This window comes from Dermacentor variabilis, chromosome 6 (assembly GCF_050947875.1).
Source record: "Dermacentor variabilis isolate Ectoservices chromosome 6, ASM5094787v1, whole genome shotgun sequence".
NCBI classification, from domain to species: Eukaryota; Metazoa; Arthropoda; class Arachnida; order Ixodida; family Ixodidae; genus Dermacentor; species Dermacentor variabilis.
In genome coordinates, this window is record NC_134573.1 from 84,040,153 (window position 1) to 84,067,421 (window position 27,269).

Below are 27,269 nucleotides of genomic sequence, written 5' to 3' on the forward strand. Positions count from 1 at the left end.
AAACGCACACACCAAAGATTGAGTAAGCTTGAAAATATTTTATTTGCATTTTACAAGTACAACAAAAAGCACACGTCTACGGATCCACACAAACGCGGTTACATAGTCAAGAACATAGTCAAGAAATGGCTCATTAATAAGGGTAGCACAGACGCACAAGAAAGAAGACCTAAGCTACAAAACGTACAGTCGGCTGCTAAACATAACTTCCCTGTCACCGCGTGTCACTTTTATACAGCATCTTTAGAGCACTACCAGGCCGGGTAATTTGGCGAAAAGAACGCAACAGCTTACGGCCGTCAGCTGCCTCTTCCTTACGGGTGTCATAATTATCCTAATCTCCGCATCAACGTCGTGCAAGTCCGCATACAGGTATCTGTATCTGAACCACATGTGCCAGCTTAATACATGTGTAGTGAAATTATGATAACCACTGCGTCTTATCAAACGTATTGGTTTTGCAAATGCGCATTACAGCTGACGGAACGACATACTGTAAGTGAAGCACAAGAGAACAAGGACAAAAGGAGGATGCAACACTTGAAGAAGAAGTGAAGAATTAGTAGGCGTACAGCAAACAAGCGATGACGGAGAACACACAATGATGCATCGGGTGTTCTGTGACATCGGTTTGCGTACTTACGGTGTTATGGAGATCAACGGCATAAAAACGTACCTTCAAGCGTATTCCGTCAACCTCCGCCGCATTCATTATGATAATCAACGCCTAAACAAAATGAGGCACTATTTTTTGCCAAGAGTAGACCTCTTTACAGTAAGTCTGTGTAATGACTCGCAGACGAAACCAGCATGCTTTCGAAAATGTTTTACCGCCGTAGTATTCGAACGCCAACGGCCAGGAAACACATCGATACCAATAGGCTGTCGGTGGTTAATAAAGTGCAAAAACCTTGACGCTATGACTAAAAAGCAGCTTCAACAATCAAATTAAAAAAAATCAACTGCCTATTTGCCTGAGGTAAAAAAACATCCTTAGACACCTCGATTGTTAATGTCAATGGTTTGTGCAAATTAAAAAAATCAGCATGTTCAGCGCCCCTAGCAGAGAAAGCACCAATTAAAGTATTCGACCAAATTACAGTAGCTCCACTTGCGCGCTTACGCTGAAACGCGCCTCGATTGATTTTTCGCCCTCTGTGGCCATTTGTTGAACTTGAGAGTGTGCGGGGCCTGGTAGAATACACTTGGTTACAGCAATATTAGCTGCTTTTGTTCGTTTGAGCTTTGCGCCGCTAGGTGGATGCACCATGCACACCGCTCCCGCTTATGGCTCCGTGCCAAAGCCCCAACTGCGTTTATCCGAATACCGGACACGCTAAACCTCTCTAACATATATAAAAACGATGTCTGCCGACACTTGGCGAAATATTTATTAGATTATCTACCCGCCAGCTGCTCGTAAGTTCTCCTACACCGCGAGAGTCACGTGGGTAACGTGACCACTTAGGTATAGTGAACTAGAATACTATAACTTAGGGTATAGTGAACTAGAGTATTCTAGTTCACTATAACTTAGGGGCAGCGATGTTTTCCGCCAGCCAAACAACCCAAGGGCGCACGTAGACGTAGCCATCTGCGCATGCGCAGTACCATCGCCCCTAGTTCTTGCGTACGCAAGCCGCTTGCGTCCCCTGAACTAAAACTCTCTATTGATGACTTGTAGTCAGCAAACAGCTGACGGTTTTCCGTACTATGATCGCGGCCATCCAGACATGCGAAACATTTTCGCAGAAATTTTATATCATAGGTAGGGTAAAAATGTGCCAGTATTTTTTTCTCATGAAATAAAGCATGCTTGTAAAGAAAACAGTGCTCTGCCAGACCTTGAATTGCTATAGCGTGTTACCTCAAAGAACAGTTGTTGTTATTGGGCGCGGTGAACGATGTCCTCGATTGGAGCGGTGATTGACGACCAAATTGGGAGATTTTGCAAGCGAGGCTACGTGTGCTGTACAATAAAAACGTTCAATGGCGCGCTTATGAAACCTCCGGCGAAACGTGCTAGAACTAGAAGGAGATTCAATCGCATAGAGCGAACCCCGGTCTTTCTTCCCTAATATTCCGTGCCCTGGGATGGATTGATCTTATGAGCGTCCCCTCTGGAACGGGGCGATGGGTTGCGCCCCCAAACCCTTGCTATTATACTGCTTATAATGTCCTACCTAGGTTAAACAATAACAAAGGAAAAAAAAAAAAACACTATGAACTACCACCCCCAAATTTTCTGATCCCCTATTGCGAACTGTGCTTTTGTACGTCTCCGTTTTTTGTCGTTTCCATACTCTTCTTGCCCTCTTTCGATGGGCGAAGAGCCACCCAACCTGAAGCTTTTAACGTGACCTCTCTTATTTGCTTTTTGCTGTCATAGGCTATGTTACTGTGTACATATACGACATAGTGATCTGAGTTCAAAGTTACGCCGAAAAAAAAAAAAAAAAATTCCCCCCCTTGCATGCTCCGAAGCCGGCGATATGTCACCTGCCGCCTCTGCAATCTTTACTCCTTCATGAAGATAGAAGGTTATGGGCATAGAAGGACCTCAGATCTGAACTCGGCGAGCTTACAGACGGTAGCGTACGTACTGCCTCGATGCGCGTACTTCCTGGATCCCTCGAGGCGGGCGTGGAGAACGTCGAGGCGCACTATCTGTTCTTTCCTTTTTTTTTTCCTGCATTATTTGTTGGAGCTGCGGCAGAACAATGCGGCAAATAATGTCGAGTTCTATTCGTGCTCAAATATCAAAGGCATTCTTTTCGGTGCTGCACAGCCGCATCGCCTTGTGGAACTCGGAAGAGCACAATCATGCAGCACGTTTCGGCGTCAACAAAATTGTTGAACCAGATGTCGTCCCTTTCGAAAAAAAAATATTAGGGTGAAAATAAAGAAAAAACTGTAAAGACGCCGAAAAAATGCTGATACCGCTAAACCACAGACATGAGACACGTGACTGGTCGATAATGCCCATCGCAAGAAGCGTCCGCGTGGCCTAATGGATAAGGCGTCTGACTTCGGATCAGAAGATTGCAGGTTCGAGTCCTGTCGCGGACGACCACTTTTTTTTTTTTTTTTTCATTTTGCAACTTGGACATCGTGAGCAACACGGGAGCGGGAATTCTTTTTTGGTGATGTTCAGCAGTCCTTGAATTGTGAAAGGCATGTCATTTTACTGGGTGATTTTAACTGTGATATGCTTTCCAGAAGATAAATCTAAGCTGACCAGTGTTTGTGATAAAAGTGCCGTGCTTTTAAGTTCGATTGGATTGTAAGGGAACAAGAAGTTGAAGACATTGGTTATGTGTTGTCAAGCAAAAATCATATGTATATGCACTACCAAGGTGATTGTCATAGCAGACTAGACAGAATTTATGTTCCATTAACCTTTGCACCTTCATTTTCAAATTATCAATTGTTACACGTTAGTTTTAGCGATCATTGCCTGGTTATGTCAACCATAGAAAAGAACAAAGAAACATCAAAATTCAGCTGGGACTTATGGAAGCTAAATGATAGGCTCTTGCAAGACTATGTTTTCCAAAAGGCAGTGCAAAAAAAGCTCGAAAACTTGCTCAGCACAACTATGTCAGCATTCTTGATTTCAGCATGGGAAGTCTTCAAAAGAGACGTTAAATTCACCGCAATTGAAAGAGCACGCGTAGTCAAGCATAAAGAAAGAGAGCATGAAAAAGAATCACACCATAGGTTATAATACATGCTCTGTGCAGAAAGCTCTTCACTTGGATTATTTTCGAAAGAAATCAAAGTCTGAACTTGAAGTCATGGATGAACAAAAGTACAGGGGTGCGGTATTAAGGGCACGGGGCGAGAGTTTATGGATGGGAGAGACGCCTACCAAGCGAGCAATAAGTGACGAGAAGAAAGAAGCGGTTTACAAAGAAATAACAGAAATAAGGTATCAAGGGGAAGTCACTAATGATGTTGCAATGATACAGCACGCATTTGAGTCTTATTATGAAAGTTTGATGGGGAAAACCACATGTGATATTGAAAGTTTTAGGACTGACTTCTTGCCATTAATGCCAACATTTTCAGACGAGGTCTCTGAAGTGCTTGACAGACCAATAAACCTTTCGGAAGTTGAATTTTTTTTGCTATTGACAAACTTAGTCCCGGCAAGTTGCCGGGGCCTGATGGTCTTGGAGAGGCTTTCTATAAGAGCTTTAAAGTGGAATAGATGTAGCATTACACCGCGTTATAAGGGAGATGTGCGAGCACAAAGAAGTGCCTCCTTCTTTTCAGGCATTGTGCGCTATTTTAATTACTAAAGCGAAAGACCGTGCGAGACTTTTCGCAGTTGAAGCCTACAGACCAATAACTTTGACTAATACGGACTATAAAGTTTACGCTGAAGTACTGGTGTGACGATTGCAGACTGTTATAAAAGAACTTGTGGACCCCCATCAGACATGCGGTATCAAAGGCAGATCAATCTTTTCGAATATACATACTGCAAGGGCCATACTGGAATGCTGCGATGAAAAGGTCACAGTCGCCATGATACAAATTGACCTTGAAAAGGCTTGTGATAGAGCCGTCCATTATGTCATATTCTGGCTTTTAGAACATTTTAACGCCGGTGCAGTGATAACGGATGGAGTAAGAATGGTGTACAAAGATTGCACTGCGAAGTTAGTAAATTATAGGAAATTAGGCGCCAGTATAAAAGTGGAACCATCAGTAAAACAAGGTTGCTGTTTGTCGCCTCTTTTATTTGCCTTGTATTTAGAGCCCTTTTGTTTGAAAATAATTAAAAGCCAATCTATCCGTGGGTTTATCTGTGAAGGAAATGAGACTAGTTCTGGCTTATGCAGATGACGTGGCAATTTTCTGCAGCGATACTGACAATGTGGATAAAATTATAAGAGGTTGTTTCTTTTTGCGCTGCAAGTGGAAGTGACATTGTCAGCTGGACTAAGTGTCTAGGTTTATGGCACGGCAGCTGGCAACAGGCACCCGAGTATTTTTGCAACATGAACCGGAGTGTTACCCCTGGAAAATATCTTGGGGTGCCATTACAACATTATCGTGACAGTGCCGCGCATTGGATCGAAGAACTTAAAGAAAGTTAAAGATCAGACAGAAAAGTGGGGCGGGCATAATTCTTCGATGTTTTCAAGAGTTAATGCTTGCAATTTGTTTTTAGCTACAAAAGTGTATTATGTACTACAAGTACTATGCACGGCAAGTATTTCGGTACAGAAATTTCACAGAGTGTGTGCGGTATATATATGGGGATCAACTTAGGACTAGGGCTTAGGACTAGGGCTAACATATTTGTTTTTGAAAGATTGTTAGTAGGTTCTTTTTCTTAAGGGACCAAAGTGATATATGTCTGCGTGCTGTTATTCAAGCGAGATTCAGTTCTTCCTTGCCTGAGTGGGATGTCTCATCAACAAATGGACAAACACCAATTGGTTTTCTGTGGGAAGTTATGTCCTTTCCTTTACTTAAAGTACATTTTTCGAATGAATTTTTGTCTTCTCTGTGACGTGTAAGAAACTATTGTGATCTGGTTGATGTTTTCTTGCCGCTTCCTGTATACTGCACGATGTATAACTTAGGACCTGAACGCAATGTGCTGAAGCGCATTAAAGAAGAAGAAGAAGAAACTTTAGTAAAGAATAGTCCGGCAGTTCTTGATGTGGTGGCCTCAGGTGACGGCTCGAAGTTCTTGGACTCGAGCGGCATCTTTGGCTTGCCGGACGGCCCAGAGCTGGTCTGCCAGCTCTGAACTTCTGATAGCCGCTTCCCAGCGGCGGCGACGCCTACGGAGAAGGTCCCCGGCGGCTCCCGCATCCGGGGCGGCGTCGGGAAGAACGGAGCTCGAGCCTTCTCCTACTCTGGCAACAGCCGCGATTCTGGACGCGTCGCCAACGGAGCTGCTTTGATTACCGTTGTTGCCGGCACACTCCCAGAGCAGGAGTCGCAGCGTTGCTCTGTGTCCGCATGTTTTACACGCGTCTGTTGGATACAAACTCGGATAGCAGTGGTGTAAGATAGCGGGGCTAGGGTAGGTGTGTGTCTGGAGCAAGCGTAATGTTACGGCCTCGTTCCTGTTCAATTTATCGTGCGGTGGCGGGAATGTGCGTCTTTCGAGTCTGTAGTGTTGGGTGAGGTCGCTGAACGTGGTTAGGCGATCGCCCCACGCCCAGTGTGTTTCTTGTTGCTGTGTTTCTGTTGTAGTGTCCCGATCCGGCAGATACGATGCCCCGCTCTCGGGGGCGGAGGCGGCCTCATAATCAGCGGCGGCTCGGCGTGTGAGACCTCGAGCCGTGGCGTGGGCCGCCTCGTTTCCCGCGAGCGGAACATCGGTGTGTGCCGGGGTCCAGAGGAGGAAGACCGTAGAATTAAAAAAATTCCGGTTAGATCTTCAGCGAAAACCTTCTTTATTCAGTTGTGTTCTAGCACTCTCCTTGTGAAGCCGTGGCTACAAAGCAAGAGCTTCTTTGTTCCATGGTCTGTCAAGTGCATCATACGTAGGAAACCTGAAACTATTGAGCACGTCTTCTTGGATTGGCATGACTCCGTTTTCTTGTGGGATGTTCTCGAACGAACTCTGAAAAAAGAACTGCCGATAAGTCCTTTCAGTATTCGGTTCTTACCATGAGCATGTGCAGGTGGAGTGCCGGCTTACTTGATAACGGTTTTGTGTATGAGCAGCGTGCGGAAAATGCGCATGGATGTTGGGAATACTTGTGTAGATCAAAGGACTACGAGACAACGTCTAAGTGAAAGTACAAAGCTTTCTAGAACACTGTAGTCAAGGTCTTAGGTACACGCGTGATGCCCTCAAGCCGATGATTAAACTGCCAGTGTAGTTTCAGGAGCTTGACACTGCAGTTTGGTGCCTGTGATATCCTCTTTGAAGGCTGTTTAAATCAGTGCAGTCTCTTCGAATGATGTAATAGTATTCTTCTGCACCAATTGAGTGACCTGCTTTGTACACATTTACATGGTGTTGTAATGAAGGTAATAAAGACGAAAAAAAGTCTGCATGGCCTAATGGATAAGGCGTCTGACTTCGGATCAGAAGATTGCAGGTTCAAGTCCTGTCACGTACGTATTTTTTCTCTTTTTTTTCATTAGCAACTCGCGCATCGTTGTCATGTTTACGAACGCCCGCTGTAGCAGGAGCACACCAGCTCAGCTTCACAGATGTGACGACTACATGGACAAATTTGTTTTTACCCAAACAGGCTATACAGAGAGCAGCACGTCCAGGCTCGCGTATGCTGTAAAATCTGCCCAGTTTCAGTGATTCAAACAGGTGCAATGCTGCCACACGCCTTCATCTGCGCGGTCTGGGTACAGTGCATTAGTCGGGGCGCGCGCTCAACTATGAGTGCTTCGACGAGGAAAAGAACAAATGCGGCATATATATAGCACATCATGGCCCTGGTGTGCTTGGCAGAAAGTTATACAAACGTATGCGAGAATAGGACCCAATCGGTGAGGAAAACAATGTCTATCGTGTCATAGAATACTACAGCCTCGTACGCTGCTGTTTTAATTATGGCGTTCCTCGATGTCATCCTCATCTCCAGCGGGCGAGGACGACATCGAGGCACCCAATTCGAATCTAGAGTTGCTCTCTTTAGGGAGTTCCCCAAAGTAAGTCTATTTGAATGCAGCGCCGCTCTGGCAATTGTTGGCGGAAAGCCTATGTTCATTATTCGCCGCCATGCCTACCCACGCATGGATGGGAGTGGCCACTATGGCGACCGACACAGCCCTCTGTACGCGGTGAAAAAAATAGACTCCTGCCCACAGTTCACGTGTGAGCTAGGTTGTCACGATGGCTACAAGAGCACCACCAGGATGCTGCCGAAGGTGGATCTTATTAATTTCCCTGGAAATTGTGTGAGGCTGATATTGGCGCACAAGCTGAGGAATTCTGAGGTTCTTTATGTGCCAAAACAACGATTTGATGATGAGGCACACCGTAGATGGGGACACCGGATTAATTTTGACCACGAGGGAAACCTTCAACGTGCCCCCAATTCACGGGACACCGGTGTTTTTGAATTCTACCCCCATCGAAACGCGGCCGCCGCGGCCGGGATTTGATCCCGCGACCTCGTGCTTAGCAGCGCAACATCGCCGCTTATGCCCCCACGGTGGGTGGCAAGCAAGCTATGAACAAACATTTTTTTTTTCTCTTCGTACGCTTTCTTCTGCTTTCTCCCACAGGTATATTATTAGGACATAGTAGTGTCACTCAGTTGTTTTCTGTTAGCAAAACTCCAGCCACTCCACACACAGCTGCAACGAGCAAATACCTAAGAGCTGAGCCTGCTGCACCTGCCGACATTTGGTCTGATATGGCGCCACGAGCTCATTTTTAAGCTGAGGCTCATGCTGCAATTGTTCGTAATAGAAAATTCCAGCAAATCCTCATGTCATAAATTATTAAATTGATATCACATTGTTAGCAAAGGCAGTTGCCAATGGCAAAGAGCACCGGCGAATGAGAAGCTTTCTTGACTTTCGGTCGGCCTCGGTTCATCGTCGTGCCGGGCTTTCTGCTAGCGTACAGCCCAGGCCTGGCCGCGAAACTATGGTGCCTACAGATATACTGCACCATGCGCACACCTTTCGACCCAGCCACTGCGTGCTAGCTAACGCCTGCTGCGCGCCGTCCAAGCTGGCGATAGCTTTCTAAAATGCAGGCACCACGAACCAGGTACGTGTTGTGATAATAACCGGGACACATAGAAAGGAACTAGTGTCCATTACTCTAAGCGCCCGCCGTACGCAACGCTTTCCATTCGTTGCATGCACATTCCGAATATTTCCAACAGTCAGATGGCACTGCCGATTTCTTATTCCCTCATTCAATGCACATTATTGATCAGCTGCTAGCTGTGACAAGTCTGCGCTGCAAACGAAAGTGCTTCGATTGAAGTGCTCGTCAACGCTGCTTCTCCTTCCGGACAACGTAGTGGGAAGGGAGCACAGGGTATATGCGCGACCTCACTCTTAAGGTTTACCATACACTTCGAAAACTGCCATAATTGAGAGATGAACACCGATTAATTTTGGCCTATATATTTTGCTTTCTTTTTATTGTGATAGCAATTATATGGACACTCCAAGTGCACTTCTGCCGTCAGCGTCGCCATGAGATCCCGTTAAAGTCCAAGGGCGATAACACTGTTGCTGCACGCCCTACGCTGTACGGGCCAGTGAAAGCTTGCGAGGGGAGACGACGGTCACGGCTCAATCTCGCCCGCGCGACTGGGATGGAAGCGGAGAGGAAGCGTCTTCCGTGGCGCCCGAGGAATCCAATGTTTCATGTCACCAGGAGAGCATTCTACTGCGGCTGCAACTGCCCGCGTAGCGGCTGCGCGCGGTCGCGAGGCCGTATCTTGACAGCGATCTGCGTTGGGGGCAGAGCCTAGGTGCATCAGCGGCTCGTTGCTTAGTGCATGCTACGAAGATCGCTTCGCTCGCTGCTGCTGCCTCTCCTCACGCGTTTTGACAGCGAGTGTCCTCAGTCATCAAGTGTGATGCGTTCATGTTTGCTGTGCGTGCAACACAGGGTTCTTGTTAATTCAGTTAGCAAGCGAATTTTTACATGTTGATACGGCCGATAAATGTACTGTCCTTACTTCGCATGGCTGTCTGCTAATTTGCTATCGCAATCGACGCTTCGCCTGTTGGGTGAAATTGCGACTTTTCTTCCCCATCATCCGTGACACAGTGGCCGATCCTGGCGAAGACAGCAGCGATTTGTTGCACTTCGATCCGAGATAACAGCAGCAGGTCTTCGACTGGTTGATACATATAACTGCATGGTACAAGTTACCTACTGCTGCGTGGCGATGCACTAACGCGATGCCACCAGAATTCTATCTTGTCATGATACCCACCTTGTTAGAATTCAGTGTGCATCTAGACGTCGGCGCGCTGCCGCAATGTCTTAAAACAGCATCAACGCGAGAGATGCAACTTGTAGCGAGACAGAAATTATCCGGGCAATGCCTGCATTACTAATTCGCACTTTGTTCATTCAACCCGGTGTTGAGTTAAAAATTGAGCAAGTTTGTTTTTTACCGCATCATAACATATCTCTGCTGCAAAAAATGTTCACCTGCTGCAAAAAAAGAATTTTGATTCTTTTTTCTTCAAGGAAAAAGGATGTGATAAAAAAAAAGGTTACTTAGGCAAAGGGTCATTAATATTCAGAACAAGTGATTTCACTTGTGTCCAGCTGGGAATGTGCGTTACGACATCTGCTGATTAGTTTACAGCTTAAGGGAACTCAGCAAAAGTCGGCCATAGGCGTTTTTTTATTTTTTTTTTACGTAAAGCATATTGCAAATACAATCTCATTCAGAACAAGGGGAAGAAGGTTAACATATCTATAAAATGTCACATGTGTCGGTGCTGGCTTTGCAATTCTAGAAACACTCAACATGCAAGCCTACAGATATGTACTCATTTTATTTTTAATATATTGGCTGAAAATCAAAATACTTACAAAACATTTTGTATTGTGTTTTCAACACCTCTGCATTCGATTCTCTTGGCCCTTAGCATGAAAAGCCAAGAATTTCAATGAATTTAGCAGAGAAGGATGTAGCAAAACAATTTTTTTTTTCCATGGCGGCAGCGCTACACCGCCGGTCAAAACCGACATGGCGCAGACCTCTACCCTTTGGCCCAACTTCGCATGCGCTGTCGACAGCAGGCAGCAGCTTCGTTCTGCTAAAATATTCAAGAGTGCCTAACCAAAAATGCAGTGGTAATGACGCCTATACTGCAAGACGGCACAATAGGTGAGAAAGAGCACAATGGTATGTGCATGCAAAAACAAATGACGACAAAGTGCATATGCACGATCAGCGGCATTTATTGTAACTTTTGCTCAGCCACTGTCATCCCCCTCCCCCATTCTTCTTTGCACTGACTCAAAGGTCACATGATTCGCAACCACCAGAAGGCAGACTTCAATCAGGTGGCAACGGGTGCACTGAGAGCATTCGCTGACGTCATGCATGCACCCGTACACGTGTAGAGCAAAAACGCTGACACCAATGAAGAATCGCTAGACGCGTACTCGCATCGCGTATCACACTTACAAGGAACACTCAAAACAAGATTCTGACAGGCTGCCCATTTATTACAAAGGTCAGCAGGCTAGCTTCTAACTTTTATATCAGTCTGCCATATGCTAGGGTCATTCTCAATATTGCCTGCTAAAGAACTGTTGAAATGCGGAAGCCACACTCCGTCTGGTTATAGCATACAATTTTTACAAAGACAGACATTTTCTAAAAGTAACAAGCTAGCTGGTTTTGGATGCGTTTCATGAGGTCTAAAAGCATAATCACATTGCAAGTAAAATTTACAGAAGCAGCTTTTAGTAACTGCGGCAAGAGACAATGCCTGGCACCACAGTTACTAATAACTTGCTCCTGTGAATTATCGTGAGACTGAGATTACTTTTGGAGATGCAAAAAAAAAAAAAAAGCATTGCAGCCGAATACAGTTATTAAGCGCATTGGCAGGGTTCCTGTATATAAGTGCAAAAATGTGACAAAAGCAGTCTCAGCCGAATGTCAATGAGGTGTTCCTGTTAAGTGCGACACGCACTACACAACACACAGACACACAAGGTATAAGCACAGGTAGACAGTTGTACGACCACCACGTCCGGTACACCGGGGGCAAGGGAAAGCAGAAATGACCGACTCAGGCTGTACAGTTGAAAGACTTGCATTTTCATATCCCTCCCCTACACTAGGCCATCCATCTCTCACGTCCTCATCCTATGCCTGTGCTGCAAAACGGGTGAAGGCAATGTAATCTAACAAAGTGGCTGCCATCACAGTACAAGCACACACATACATACATTGTTCAACGAGGATCAAGAAAAAAAGAGGTCATCACCGGGATTACAAGATAGGAAGCTGGCATACTTGAAAATTTCATTGGGAAAATAAACAAGAGTTGGAGGCGCGGAAGCCAACACATCAGTTGCACCAGCTATCTCGAATATTCAAAGAAACCCCGAAAACCAGCCCGTACCCTCATTGGCAGATGTCAGCCCCCAGCCTTCAATCATGTTCTTGCCTCAATTTTACAACAGCTAGCAAACATTGTTTCTACTTGAGGGTGTTCTTGTGCAACTCCACCTTAAACAAGAATGAAATGGCAATTGTTTCATCAAGTGATGCACAATTGTGGTTCAAAAACTGCAGGGGGATCTGTTACTTTTGCAAGTGATGATGCATGTAGTCTTCTTCAAAAGCTTCGAACTCACTGTATGGATGACCGGAATGTCTGTTGTTAGGTGATGCTTTGAAGATCCAGAAATGGAAAAACACAAATGTTATTCAGCTTTCGTGAGCCTCTGGCCTGGATCAGGAGCCAGGTGTCTGATTAAGAAGGGTTTTCTAGAATTTGACCTCCATGTGCAAGTTACACATGGTAGACTAGAAAATTTCGAGAAAATTTAGAGGCTGAAACACTTCCCTTCTGCCTCTGCCATGCACGAAACAGGAGCACAGCTGTAAGTTCCCATGGCATATCCAAATGGCAGAATGGCTTCGAAACTCCAGGCAAAGAGTATCTCGCAAGAGCACCAAGTGTTAAGATATGTCCACCTTCCTACTCAATTCAAGAGTACAGCATAATGCGAACGCAAGCCTCTCTTTTGACAGTTAACCTGGGCGCTCCAGAGGGAAAAGCACGCGTGTGCTGTACACAAAGTTCTATCAATGGACCAAGCCAATGTGTAACTGCACCCGACGGTCACAGCAAGTGTTTCCTGCAACGGTGAAACAGCCATTGCTAGCACATGTTCTGGGTAGCTCGGCAATCCAGGGAATTCTGGGCACCACACAAAACATGCGAAGATTCCAATAGAGATGTCCACACCATAGGTGCAGCTGCTGAGTCAAGACGCCTCAATTGGTGGGTTCCAGGCTTAACTTTCGCTGCCTGCATTGAAATATCAATACGTGGATGTTTTCTAGCCGCCACAGCAAATTATCACTGCAGCACAGAATTCGACAGATGTCAGTGGGATAACAAACCAATTTCCAGCAAGAAGCAGTTAGTTGGTTCAGATAACCATGTTTTTGAACAGTGGATGTGGGTTGAAAATTTCTTGCCTCAGTTGTATTGCACAGCACTCCAGCAATGCCGTGTGGACTTTTCCACATGACTACCTTCACTGCTTCCAATTGGCAGCAACACTATGTATTAGGCAGGGGTACCTGCACTAACAGCCTAAAGTGGCATTTCATCTTAAGAGTTATTCTGTGCAGCCATCCAAGTAAATAAAAAGCAGCACCCATGCTGTTCAATTCAAGTCATTTGTGGGAAGTTGGGAAGTTTCCGTAAATCACGAGGAAAGCCCGTAAGAGAATAATGGGTCAGCAGTGTATGGGCAGGACATTTTCTACATGAGCTCCTTAGCACTGCCGGTGTTGTTGTGCTTTGTACAGAAAACTTGCACATGCAAAGCTTCCTGTAAGACCGAATGTGGTCGAGCCAGCAGAGGACGCCACTGTTGTGAGCTGCTACTGCCACTCTCAGCGAGCAAAATTAGCTAAGGTAAATAATCTATTGCAGCAGATGAAGGTGCACATAAAAGGTGACCAAAAGATATTGAGCTCCATTCGAATTCAGTCTGACAATGGACTTCACAAGACAGCCAACAGATCAACCCAACACATGGAGCAGTAGTTTCAAAGTGTTTTAAGTTTTAGGCACCATGGACGTGTTTCACTCCCGGATTGCTTGGACACCTAGCATTCCATTTTTCCAAAGGAAGAACGTGCACTGTGTACGATACATTGTGATGTCGCCACAATAAATGTATGTGTGCCGCACTTCAATTTTCGAAGGTGAGTTTCCATGTTCTTTATGTGTCACTCACAGTTTACAGATTAATGAGAAAGCTCCTGCAGCTACTGCTTGTGCTGCTGAACAGCCAAGTCTGAAGTAGTATTCAGCGTTGCTGTTTCCCAACCTCTTCCCGGTTTCATATAAACTGATGCACATAACATGAAGATAAACTTTTGCAAATGCAAAACGAGATGTCTCGCTCACTGTTTAAACAGATAATGCTCAGCAATGACTGACACGTGAACTTTTCAGGCAGCCAACCACAGCATGAAGAACGCTGTTGCTAAGTTCTTTCCATAAGCTCTACTGCAATGCTAGAATGCACCCTAAGACAGAAGCTCGGTTAAGGAAATTATTTAAAGGGCCACTGTCTTAGGGCAGAAACTTCAGCACGGCCTGTGCTTGAGAGCCCTGCATCATACTGGCATGTTCGTACTAGATGCCAAGCAACACAGAAACGCATTTCCAACTTATTTCCACACTGCATCCTTATGATCCCCCTGCACGTAATGGACGATCTTACAAACTCTCACTACGCAGAACAAAGAAGGCAGAAAGCACAGTTGCCAAGTATGCTGACAGTCTTTATACAAAACCCTTGCAGCAGAACATGGTTTGGCAAAAGTTGCAAGCGACTATCACTACCGTCAGCACAGAGAATTTACAATGGAAACAGACAAAACAAGACCTGAGCTGAGGCAACACGTTGAAATCTGATTCAACACTGTAACAGTGACAACTAAACAAACAAAATTTTTAATAATACACCACTAAGCTAGCCACAAGACTAAGCCTGCCGATTGACGGTGCGTTATAGTTGAGAGACACAAGAGCTTTGGGATTCTTGTGGCACAATTGCCAACACAAGCCTTGGCAGCAGGCATAAGTAAAACGACAGAATAAATCATTAAGACACGCGCACAGGGCAACCAACATTAAAAAACATTTGTAAAAACACCAGGGCAAAAGTTTATGTTCCTAGTGCAACACTCACAATAAGAAGCAATAAAAAAAATACGGTGGCGGGGGGGGCGTTGACGTCTAAAATGAACAATACATTAGAGGAGTGGGTACACACACAATATCTACGAGAAAACAAAATGACAAGGGGCAGCTCTGGGCAATAAATAACATACTGCACGAAAAACGAGATGACCACAATCAGCGATCGGTAGATTTGAGACCAGACATTGCGCATGCATTCTTTGGGAGACAGGCTCGAGCAATCAAAACAGATATCGCGTAAGAAAACGCGGCGCGTGCTGTTGCGGTCCCCAAGTTCATCTAGTGAGTCAAAATAAAAGTGACCACAAATATCTTGCGCTTTAGGCCTCGGCAGTGAGACGAAGGCAGAGGGTGCAACAAGTTACTATGCAACCATCTCATGCATGCCGTTGAAAAATTAAAACTTGCACAAGATTTGCGATAACGCAAGTCCCAACACCAGGCACATGAAGTGCAAAAGTACATTTGACCACTTTATCTTGAATCTTCGTTTTTTGTTTTTTTTTACAAAAGAGATAAAAAGAATAAGTGTTACGTTGAAACAAGTTTTTGGCTGCATTCAAAAGCCTAAAAAAGTGCCAACACCCAGAAGCATAATACAAAAGTACAAAACAATACTTGTCTCCTTCCAGGCTACATTAAAAACAACAATATTCCAAAAGGAAATACTAAATAAGTACTCTGTACCTGCACAAACGAAGCCTAATAAACACGGCAATTCACCGGCCAAGAGAAATAAGGCGTAACGACATTCCGCACAATAGCCAACACTGCACGTTCGAGAATCTGAGCGACCTATCCCCACAGCAGCTGAAGCAAGACTTGAAAGGCAAGAAGTTTTCGAGAGGGAATGCACCGAGTAACAATGCTTGCATCAACAATCGTTCCCAGTGGTGTTGCACATACCCCAAGTATCCATATCCTTGCCATATGCTGTAGTTTCCTTGCATCGAACTAAAGCACAGATTCAGAGAAAATGTCACCTTTAAAAGAGCAGGTTAAGCCAACAGTACAGTTCTCAAGAGCACTACCTCAAGATATGCTCACACAACGGACCAAATTGCAATATGGACAGCAGAGCATTTCATCACACATCAGCTTCCTTGACTGCTTTCACCTTATATGAGCCAACAGATCCACAATAAAATTGCAGTAAAATCGCACCTTAAGGTCCTTTGCAGATGAACTTAGAAACTTGGCTCTCGGTGTGACAGTAAGTCTTGCCTGTTCCAATATCTGTTTTTCTTCATCGTATAAATGCTTTCACCAGGCAAACTGTTTGTGTGTTTGAGGTTGTGTGACCAATCCTTATGCTGTTAGGTCCACTGAGTGAATCCAGCTCTACCTCTGACAGACCCTACTCTGATCAAGCAACACTAGCATGAAATCTGTTCACTGCATCGCCAGATCAAGTCCCGTGAAACTGCACGGGACGGAGAGTGTGGCACTGTCGAGGACAGCGCTGGGCATGTGGGAACGAGATTTCTGAAACTAACGACAAATTGCCGCCACAGTGAGACGAGCAGGTCTTGGGATATGTTACTCCTTCACCACCTACAACAGGATTGCCCCAAAATAAGATTATCGAAGTTGTATCGCAATCTACTGGAGGTGTTTAGCCAGTGGCTGTTGAAAACCCTTTCTGTACTTATTAACAGAGCCACAGCCCAAAAGCACAGATTCACACAGTACGGAACTTGGCCATCTGCGCCGCAACATTCACCTGCTGCAACAATCCACACGCAAAGCAATTCCTGGGTTCTGCTAGAAGTGTCTTGTGCATCCACTTCTCTTAAATCTGAAAACCGATACCATCACTGCGTTACAACTTGCCCAAAGAGTGCCTGTGAACGTTCACTTTAATGAATGCATTGCATAATGCCTGCATGAAAATTTAATGAGGCACGCCAACGTGTACCAACCCCATCTTAAGAGGCTGGGCCAGCAGCGTTGGGGGAAATAAAAAAAAAAAGCTGCTGACATCCATAATGGAAAGACATGCACAAGCACAGGGAGCGTTTCACACACTCACACCTGCTACAGCACAACTAAAGCAGACGGCGAATGCAAAGTCAGACTTTGCAGGCAGATAGCTGCATAGCGGTGAACAGAATGTTATAGTGATTGACCAAACATAAAGCTCTTGTCCGCCTACACCGCTCAAACTGGCAGCAACATGCCTGACTTGAATGGCACCACTGAAGAACTTATTAGGATTGCCTGGCTTTCTATCAACATGGCTAAAACACCCACACATCGAGATACTGGACTCACTTGCAATGCAGAATGCTCAACAAGCACAACACAGCAACTTGGTGAACCGCCTATGCAGAGCTTGCCCCCAAAGATGCGGCAGCCGCTGATGCTCAGATTGTCGACCTCTCTCACACCACACTGACAGATGGCGTGCTGATGTCGCAGCAGCCGCTGCGTCGCACTTTACTATGAGCAACGAGGCACTCAACAACGGGACGCGGATGCACGGCATCCACCATTGAAAGACTTCAGTTTCATGTATTGACTGTTCCGAACCCCCCTTACGCATTCTTTTGTGGTATTCTCTAGCACTTCTGCTCCACAAAACAGCTCCGAACCATACTGCAAGGTGTCTATCACACACCAGTTCAGTGTAGTGTGCGGTCCTCTTCGTGCGAGCCATAAACGCTGATGTTTCTGATCTTTCGCTCCATCCCAAAAAGCATGGCACTGTCTGCAAAATTCCATTACCCTTCCATCCATGACATCAGCAGTCTTATGTGGTGCTCAATCACTTATGCCCCTATTAGATGTTCACCGGTGATGTGCGACTCACACTGACACCACACATTCCACCGACCGGATTTGTTGAGTTACTGTTGTTTGAGGACCATTATATGCAATGCCTTAATGTGGGAAGTTGGCTGCACCTTTGCACAAGAGTGGAGTTGTAGTGTGACCACCCCCGAAACATAACATGCGGAATCATTTAGCCTAAAACTGCAATGTCTAACAATTTCCTTTAGACAAGCAGAAAAAGAGGTTAGAGCCTTATTTAATGATGTTTTGTTTCATAAAGCTCAGCTTCCTTTTTTTTCAACCTAGCACAACATCACAGCATTGCTCCAGCTCAACAGGAACACACTACAAAGAGAAACGGCAGGAGAGAGTGCAATATGGCCTACCCATTTCTTAGAAAATAGACGAGGCACCCTAAATGCAATAGAACGAGTTCAACACAAGATGTGTCTGCCGGACAAGACTGACCAAAAGTGTTTGACCACAATTACAGCAAATGTTAGATGTGCACAGTTATGTACTGGAGAGAAACTATAGTCGGCAGTGGTGGCCCAACAAACGCATCTTTTTTTTTAACCTGCGCTCAAAGATTTCACAGCACTTGTGGCAGACTCTTACCTGGCAAGAACAATCGTCATCCTATTCCACAGGTGGTAATCTCATCATGATGCCTACGAATTACGATCAGCAAAGCTCAGATAATATGCCACGCCAGAGAAAGGACATAACCACAAGGACGGTGACGACAACTGCTGTGCGACAAAAACAAAGCTTGAGAAGCTCAAGTGTTCCAACGTGTGGTATCCAGAATTAGAGCTGCTTTCAAGTTTTTTTTCAAGCGTCACTCCTCACTGAAGAGCCAGATAGGTCCTCAAACAAAATCTAAATTTCGTCAAAGATATCTTATTCCAAGAAGCACAGACCGCGTGTTCAAGTGCACCTCTCAGGTTCACTGGGCAGCTGTTTGTACGAACACATCAATGACCCTGAGGCATGACCGCATTTCGTGCACGGTTGTCGTACGTAAGTACAATGTGCACTGAATAACTGGTTACAAACAGCAACACACCTTTTTTTACTGTATTTAACCTAGATGCAAGATCCACAGACTAATAAACTGTGCCTACAGAGCATATCCATTAATCCTCTAGCATCAAACACATTTTATCTGTATGTAAAAATAAGCTTTGAAGAAAGCCACAAATAAAATAGGATAGCCATCACATTACTGCATACAGCACAGGATCGATAAATTCGACTGCTTTTGAAAAGCACAAGCGCAAGTGTGAAAACTAAAAACATACAAGAAATTACGCTTTAAATTCTACCTTAATTACAACACTGCACAGGCAAGTACAACATAGCAGCCTTGCTGCTCGAGCTCTTAGTTACTAGCTTCTTCGCATTACTATATTTGTTCTTGACAACGTCCACACAGCTGAGAAGCTTATTCACAAAAACTGAGTAACGATACTGCTATAACTGCTGCAATAAAATTGCAGAAAAGAAAAAAAAAGACAGCCTGACGCCTCTTGGAAGCATGGGACGAGAAAAGTCCAACTATGTTCTCAGGCAGCCTATTGTTGAGAAGACCAAGGACTTTCAGAAACAAGTGCTCAAGGAAGAAATAATCTATCACTTTTCGTACTAACGAGCGCACACCAGCAGTACACGGAACGAAGGAGCACAGCAACAGCCCTAGTTTCAACACAAACACAAAGAACTCTCCAATGGGCTAGACACACCAGTTTCCTAAAGGCTAAGTTTTGTACATGAGGAGCGCACATGGCAGGATAAATCTTGTGTACCTCACCATCAGCTTATGGTCGAGCAGCACACACTTTTTTTCTCTTCCGGATAAAAGGTACCAAAGCTACTGCTTCTTTAATGCATCCACGAGGTGAAGCTAAACAGCCCAAATATGGGTGGTTGGTAGCTCCATCACCGGTATCACCTGCCTCACCTCGTCTGACAAGCAATCCTAGAGATTAACTGCAGCTTTGTCTTTTACTATGAGCAAGCCTCGCACAGACATAATTTCTAGTCACTCGTCCTCGGCCACGCCAGAGCACCAGAGCCAAAGCAGCCCCAGATTAGGGCAGAAGATTCGACCAGCCACGTGAGCCGACGCTTTGGTCAGCGCGAAAGAAGTCTGGCACCCACCTGCCGCAAACCCTCTACAATGCTTCAAAATATTTGTGCATCAAACTTCAAGTGATCCATGTACATACACCATTTGTTCTGGGGAGGGTAGAAGGGGGTCTGCAGAAGCCTGCACCGTAGTCTTGCATGCAGGCTTGAGAGTGCAACTCACTGTCGTGAGAACATGGATGGTGACACAGAAGGTTCAGGCTGGTGGGCACTGATGACTCACCGATCTGCCCGCCACTCCAATTAGGCTTTGGGAGACCAGGTTACATGAAAACTGAGCAGAATAGCTACTATACTTGCGCAGACACATGACTGATTTCCTCCACTTCTGAAAAAGGTCTGTCAAGAAAGCAACAATCGGCTGGCTTCAAAGACCGGACAGACGCTCCTATCTCCTATGTAGGCCACCCTGATAAATGAAATCTGAAAGAACCGCACTGCTTTTTCAATTAAAAGGCGCCGGTTGGTAATAGACACTCTAAAAATAGTGCGCTAAAGCAAAATGCCAAGAGCCAACCAAGCTATTTGATGACATCAAGGGAGAAATAAATGGAAGGAGGTAGATGTACCTGTGCTCCAATGAGCCATTTAACATATGAGCAATGTTCAGCAAAAAAATTAAAGCACCAAACTCAGGAACCACCAGCACTCTTTTAACGCAACTGTTGCCCATGGGTTCTAAATGCTGGGCGCAGCCACAGGTTAAAAATGAGGCCCACCGTGCGTCCTGCCTTAACTCCCATCCGAACGGTGTTGACCGCGGTGGTAGTAATTCTTAATTTGATGCACCATACTCATGCTTGCACATCTATGCTTTCCATCCGTCCTCTTTCCCAAAACTTTGTGCAATTTCAAGATTTCACACACATTCCTGAACCTCCTGGCATCACACTCGCAAACTGCCTACAAGTTTGTGTCACGAGTGGCCACACTTATTATGGTTCGATACAAGAGATTGCGATCATCAGCAGTTGGCTATGTATTCTCCCCGGGCCACGTGCGGAGTAGGCAAGACCAGTATACTTCAGAATTTGCCGCAGATACAGCTGGACTCAAGAGACAAGGTTTGTGTCGCATAACATAAAAGCGCTGCATGCTTGGAAAACCTCCCGCAAAGGTCCAGAAAACAAAACTAAAATTTAACTTGAAAACATGGTGGCAAGCTGGAAGGCAGAGCATGCCACATGGCAGTAAGGACATAAAACAAACATAACGAGCTAAAACTTGAGTAACACTTCTCGCTTTGGCTTTTTCAAGCGCAGCACACAAATTTACATTGTTTGTCACGCTCTCATGACCACACAAACTTTCTGTCTGTTTTCATTTAAGCTTCCAGGTTACGCATCCAGTAGTCGTTACTAAGAAACCAAAAAGCATGAGTCAAGTTTTTGCCCTGCATCTAAAAAAAATAAAGAATTATTTGTACTAAAGATCTCAAAATACTGCCATCCACAGCTTTTTTTAGGTACATTTAAAATATGTCATTAGTTTTTATGTGACTGCTATATTTTTTATATATAACTATAGCGATGCTTGGAGGCATTCCCTTATGTATAAAATTTTCACAAGAAGCATTGTGCTGTAGCTTAATTAGCTTGTAGCTTATTTAGATGTAGACTGCAAAGTGTCCATACTTATCCAAACAGCATGTACAATTACTAGAACCACGAAAAAAAAAAAAAGAAATTAGGACACCTTAATTTTTTTTCACAATCCCATGAAATATAACCTTGTACTTTCGCAGCTACTGCTGAGAGATATTGCAATTTCATGTAGATATCAGCCTTCTACACATTTTGACGAATATGTGTGCCACATTTCATTAGTACAGGACAATTAGAAGTGCACAAAGTCATTCTCATGAAATTGCGAAAAAAATTTGATGAAGTTTACTGATATTTTTTTACATAGTTCCACTAATTATACCTGCAGTTCGGATAGATATCAGCACTTTGCACTCTACAAGAGCTAAATAGGCTACAGCATGATTATTTTTGTGAAAATTTAATACATAAGTGCCTCCAAAGGTCACTATATTTTGCAGTTGTGTATGGCACAACTAAATAAATATAGCAGCTGCACAAGAACTGATGACATATTTGAAATCTACATAAAAAAAACTTTATGAATGGCAGTATTTTCAAATCTCTAGTACAAATATTCTATTTTTTTTTTTTTTGAGTAGCATCTTCCCTTATCAAAGATGTGTAGAACCAGTGCTTGTGTTCCTGGATAACAGCAAATGATTTTTGACCATGGAGCACTTAAAACCCGACCCTACGCTATCCACACTGGGGTCGAGATTTTGCACCTCTGAACATTTTTCATATGTTTGCAGTTGAAATTCCCTGAAACCATCTGCCTACCTTTGGCTAGCCTGATGGAATCATCCTATAGTGATGAAGAATTGCAACGGAGGCTCCACGACGAAAAGACCTCGGGAGAGCGCAGCTGTCCTCGGTATCAGTCTTAGCACGGACCTGGACTCCAGACTCGCTTTGAGTGCTCCCTGCAACGCAAATCTGTCCCACCGGTGACAGACCACAGGGGTGGGAGAGTTCCTACGCTCTAAGTGGAAGCAAACAATGTGAAACAGCTATGCCAGCATCGGGACGACAGCCTTCTTCCGAGAAACCGTCTCATTCCGCCCAACTAAGAGGCTTCAGAAAGACCGAGGTGCTCAAGGCACACGGGAAACCGGGAGCACACACGCTATGCCGGCAACTAAGGTTGCACGAAGCCGCACGGCCGGTTTTGAGGTGCGAAACATTCCATGCTTGCACTGTACCACCACGTCAGCCGAGGCGTCAGATGCGCGCAAAGTTGTTCCAACGAATCTGGACCCGCCTCGGTGACAGGCAGGCGGACCAGAATAGGCAGATATGTGTTCTTATGTGCTGTTTTTTTTTTTTCACTGTTGATCCACGCTACTTTTGGAGGCTGCGAGTCGTCTTCCTTAGTCGATGGTTCCCACGGTGGTGAACGGTGTGGAGACGGTAATGGGTGCGACGGTTGTGGTGGTGGTCGGGTGCGCAGAAGCCGCATCGCCGAGTGCGTCCAGCAAGCAGAAGGAGGCAGCGAGGAGTGCGATACCGAGCAGGTCGCCCAGGGCCGTCAGGTAGGGGATGGCTGCATTGTCTGGGTCCACTCGACGGCTCCACATCCAGTACACCATGCAGCGCGCCGTGTACAGCAGCAGTGCCACCTGCAGGCATTGCATGGGACATTACATTGCACGGTGCTGATAACCGTCACATTATAACACCAATGCATTTCGTTATAGACTTGGAAGATGTATTTAGCAGAACTGGGGCTAAGCACAGGATTTCTGCATCACGAATATTACTTCAGTAGCACTCAAATGAAATTCCACAACTGGAACAGCAGAACTACTATGATTATTTACTAAGCGAATTAGCCATAACTTGTCCTACATTGAATGTAGTTCTCCCATTTTCGACTGTGAACACATCAGAATGGTACACATGCTGATAGGATGTTGCACAAGGTTTCAGTAAAAATAAATAAATAAATAAATATTTTTTTCTCAAAATTTTGTTGAGGCACACGGGACTGAACCTTTTGGTCAAAATGGTGCTGGCACAGCTGGCGATTTGTGCCCACGTTGGATCTTGTGCACACCCTTTCCCTAGCCATCTAGTAGTGGCACGGGGAAGTGTGCAGCATGCAAAAATTCACCTATGTGCGTATGTGGCATCGGAGCACCAAACACAATTGCTTCTCCATTGGAAATTTTTTTTCCCCAAAATTTTCCCTGTCAAGATGGGTGCAGCCCTTATACGAGTCGATACGGTGAATTAGTGAAAATTTTCAATTTAGCTAACACTATTCCATAACTTGTTTTGCACGTACCTTTTACCTCTTAAAGCAATCCAACTGATGTGACAGAAATGTGACATCTACGATGAGGGATGTTTACATAAAGTCTGTTTTTGTTGATTTAGATAACCCTGTATAGTGAAAAACTTTGCTTTTCCAGTAACAGAACAGGTCACGCCTGAAACTGTGACGACAAAATGCAGCATGCACCATGTTCTGCCTGAAAAGTGGATGGCACCTATCCCTCTACCACAATAGAACCCAACAATCTTTTAGCCAGCATTGCCACAGATTAATAGTAGTACATTCTTGTAAGAGCTTTTACGCCAAAGTGGTGCTGTTACCGCTTTTGTGGCACGTCCTCTTTTATCGACTTACTGCTCAGATCAAATTTTTCTGCCATTCTGTTCCCTTTGTATAACCATTTGAGGCTCTGACGACACTCGCGTTGACTGCTACACACAAGTTCACAATGCACGCATGACTGGACAATACCGTGGTAGCTTTATTGACTGTGGCACTTTTCCTCCGACAAGGGTAAAATTGCCCAACTCTGAGGCACATCAGCGCACTGTACTGTACATTTAGTGGCCTCGCACATAGCCTTCGTGCATTGCAAGGACAGATGCAAACAGAAAATGGATGAGATCACCATTGAGTGCCATCCAGAGACAGCTGTCTACAGCGAGGAGAAAATGTGGGGAGATGATGAGACTACAAAGAGATCACTGCGAGAGGCCGCCATGCCGCAGCGGACATGAAATAGGACGACGATGAAGCAGACTCCTCACCTGAACGAGGGCGGCTGTCATGTAGCAGGCCAGGAACATGGGGGTGATCACAGTGTTGCCAGAGGTCAGGAGCCGAATGGTGTACACGAAGATGAGGTGCCCTGGCAGCACCATCAACATCAGGAGCCGCGCCGTACGAGCATGAGAGTCTGAAAGCGGTACGCAATGAGCCCAACGTGTAGATAAGAGGAAACAAAGCAAAAAGTGTGCAATACACAATACTTTTACCAATGATTAGACTGATTAGCGCTTAACTTTCTTTGCGAAAAACCTGCAGATTTAATATGCCAGATGCTGAAGGTCTGCATTTCTGGCATTGCCACTGATTCGCTTGCAACAGACACGCTCGGAGACAACACACCGCACACACAGATTTCCCCGGCCGTCATGAGTCTTCGTATTAATATAATGTGTCAATTGTTATCTAATATAAAACTCTTACCCAGTGGTAGTGACTGCTGAGGAGGCAAGCAGCTGTTGAGGCAGATGACAATAGACATAATTTTAAATGTTTGTTTCATCACTGCTGGTAGCATATGTGTGTTTTTTTTCCCCTTTCCTTCACTCAATCTACAATCTTAACATTACGCAAAAGGAACAAAATTACAGTGATGCCATATGGTTCAACAACTGTTGTGTTTTTCCTGCTAATTTTTCACCACCAACACTTGTTCAACTCTTGAAGTACTAACATTGAATAAGTACTATGGTACAGGTGCCGTATTTGCATGTAAAAAACAAGACCTCAAATATAATGTGAGGGGGGCTTTCCCTTTAAAGAAAAATTAAAAGTATACATTACGATTATAAAGAAAAGCAGTGCCACAAAGAAACCAGAAATGACAGGTAAATGTGAATGCCCAAAGGGCACTTTATTCATTGTCACTGCGAATTGTGATCAAAATATAATGAAGGGCAAGTGCATGCACAATTTAATCGTCACTACTAACGTCTTTGTCACTGTCGGCGACAACGGCATTTCCCTCTACTCCACCAAGGTTATTAGACATACAGCACTTAATATGTGACCACGACAAAATTGAATACGGCTCCATATGTGGTAGCGACTGTTGTGGCGCCTAGTGGTTTAGCTCACTGCAGCATTACGCATCAGCAAGGGAGAAAGAAAAAAAAAACATGTAATACAGCTCGGACCACTCGTTTATCTTTCCACAGAACTCAAGGCATACACATAATACTTATAATGCAGCCACATGAGACGAAATGCCAGTTATGCTAAAGTTGATAAAAAATCCTGCAGACAAGCCAGGCAGTGAGCGCACTTCTTAATGAGGTCGATCAGACGAGGGGAGAGCGACAACGGTAATGCAGAGAAGGAAACATGGAGTGAACGTGACGTGAACGTGGAGTGAACATGACATGAACGAACAAGGAAAGCAAAAATAAAAGCAGCGGAACCATGCTGGCTCACTGAGCACGCAGGAGCTGCCTAGGCAACGGAGAAGCCGTCTGCTCTGTCTGCTTGTCAGTAGTGCGCGGTCCACACAGAACATGTGCACACTGTCAGCGTCTGGCTCTTCAGTTGGTGTGCAGAATGCAGTAGTCAACTGATATTTTTGCACACAGGCGGAGTTGCAAAAAATGGCAGAGTTATCGGGTAGGCCGGAAAAACTAATTTCAATGGTAAAATTAATTCATTCTTTCGTTACCACTCCAACACAGTGGAAAGATCAGTCGAGGCCCCCGAGTGCATGTTGTGCTTGCCCGTCGCAACGCGTGTCGCCACAAAGTGCAAATACCGTGCCTGCAACGCAAGCAGTTTGTGCCTGTTATTTCTAAATTTCTTGGGCCATGCAACACCAGTGGCAGAGAGAAACTCACTCTTGCCGCAGAAAGCGGAGCAGGGGTCGATGCAGCTCTGGCTGTCCGAGCTCGGGTGGCTGCCGAGCTTGGAGCGTTGGGCCAACAGGGTGGTCAGCTTGCATGACTGGATGGCCACCAGGTTGCCCCCAACCCCTGCGCGTACACACATGCAAGCAGTCAACATGGAATTTTGAAGAAGCTTGGAGTGCTCAGATAAATCCTAGTTTTGGAGCAGTCTGGAGCATGACATCATAGAAAAGTATACAGCAAACAACTCCCGTTAAGATGAACTCGGTTAATTGAGCCGAATTCTCGGATATACCGAACAATGGGGGAACATCTGGTTAGCTTTCCAGACTCACTGTAAAAGAAAAAATCTGCTTAAGAAGAAGCGCTTCGCATATGTTCTACGGTTGAGAAAAACTTTTGCAGTGACCGCCGACACTGGCGATTCCACACAGCAAGTATTGCAGTACTGGCGGGGAATTTGCGGGACACGAAAGAAAAAACAACATTGCCCCCTGGCACAGTGGTACAATGAGAATCCACTCTTCGGAGGGAAGGAGCGATATAACTGAACAAAGAAAAAAAAAATCGCAGTTCCTCCTGAAAGGCAAAGCACCGATTGTGATAGCAAATTAGTAGATAGCTGTACGAAGTAAGGGCAGTAGTTTTATCAGCCGTATAAACTTGTAAACATTCACTTGCTAACTAAATTAACAATGATAGAATGTGTAAGCAAGACAACGAGGACGTAGAAAGAAATAGAAACACAGGGCCAGTGCTGTCTTTGTGTGTCCGCTTCTTTCTGCGTCCTTGTTCAGTCGTGCTTACACATTCTATCATGGATTCAAACCAACGAGCCTGTCAACATGTTTTAACTAAATTAACCAGCACAGTGTCACGCACGTACAGATAAACATGAACACATCTCGCTTGATGGAGTTAGGAATTGCGGCGGCAGCCACGAGCCAATTGACCTCT

The 27,269-nt window shown here is 45.0% G+C and overlaps 3 protein-coding genes and 1 non-coding gene across 4 annotated transcripts in view; 2 read left to right on the plus strand and 2 right to left on the minus strand.

Moving 5' to 3' along the window:
• Positions 1–22,333, minus strand: part of LOC142584908 (kell blood group glycoprotein-like) — a 39,461-nt gene extending 17,128 nt beyond the window's left edge. The window contains exon 1 of the mRNA XM_075695252.1: positions 22,197–22,333. The gene's annotated coding sequence lies outside the window, so the exon portion shown is untranslated. The remainder of the gene's footprint in view (positions 1–22,196) is intronic.
• LOC142584912 (uncharacterized) overlaps positions 1–27,269 on the plus strand; it is a 375,477-nt gene that overhangs the window by 180,404 nt on the left and 167,804 nt on the right. The window lies entirely within an intron of this gene.
• Positions 2,997–3,069, plus strand: TRNAR-UCG (transfer RNA arginine (anticodon UCG)). The gene has a single exon. It is a non-coding gene; the product is annotated as a tRNA-Arg (tRNA).
• The window catches only part of LOC142584909 (solute carrier family 41 member 1-like), a 49,637-nt gene continuing 33,238 nt past the window's right edge, over positions 10,871–27,269 (minus strand). The window contains exons 11-13 of the mRNA XM_075695253.1: positions 26,304–26,438; positions 24,462–24,610; positions 10,871–23,035 (exon numbers count right to left, since the gene is read on the minus strand). Of these exons, the coding sequence (XP_075551368.1) occupies positions 22,787–23,035; positions 24,462–24,610; positions 26,304–26,438 (533 nt within the window). The 3' untranslated portion in view covers positions 10,871–22,786. The remainder of the gene's footprint in view (positions 23,036–24,461; positions 24,611–26,303; positions 26,439–27,269) is intronic.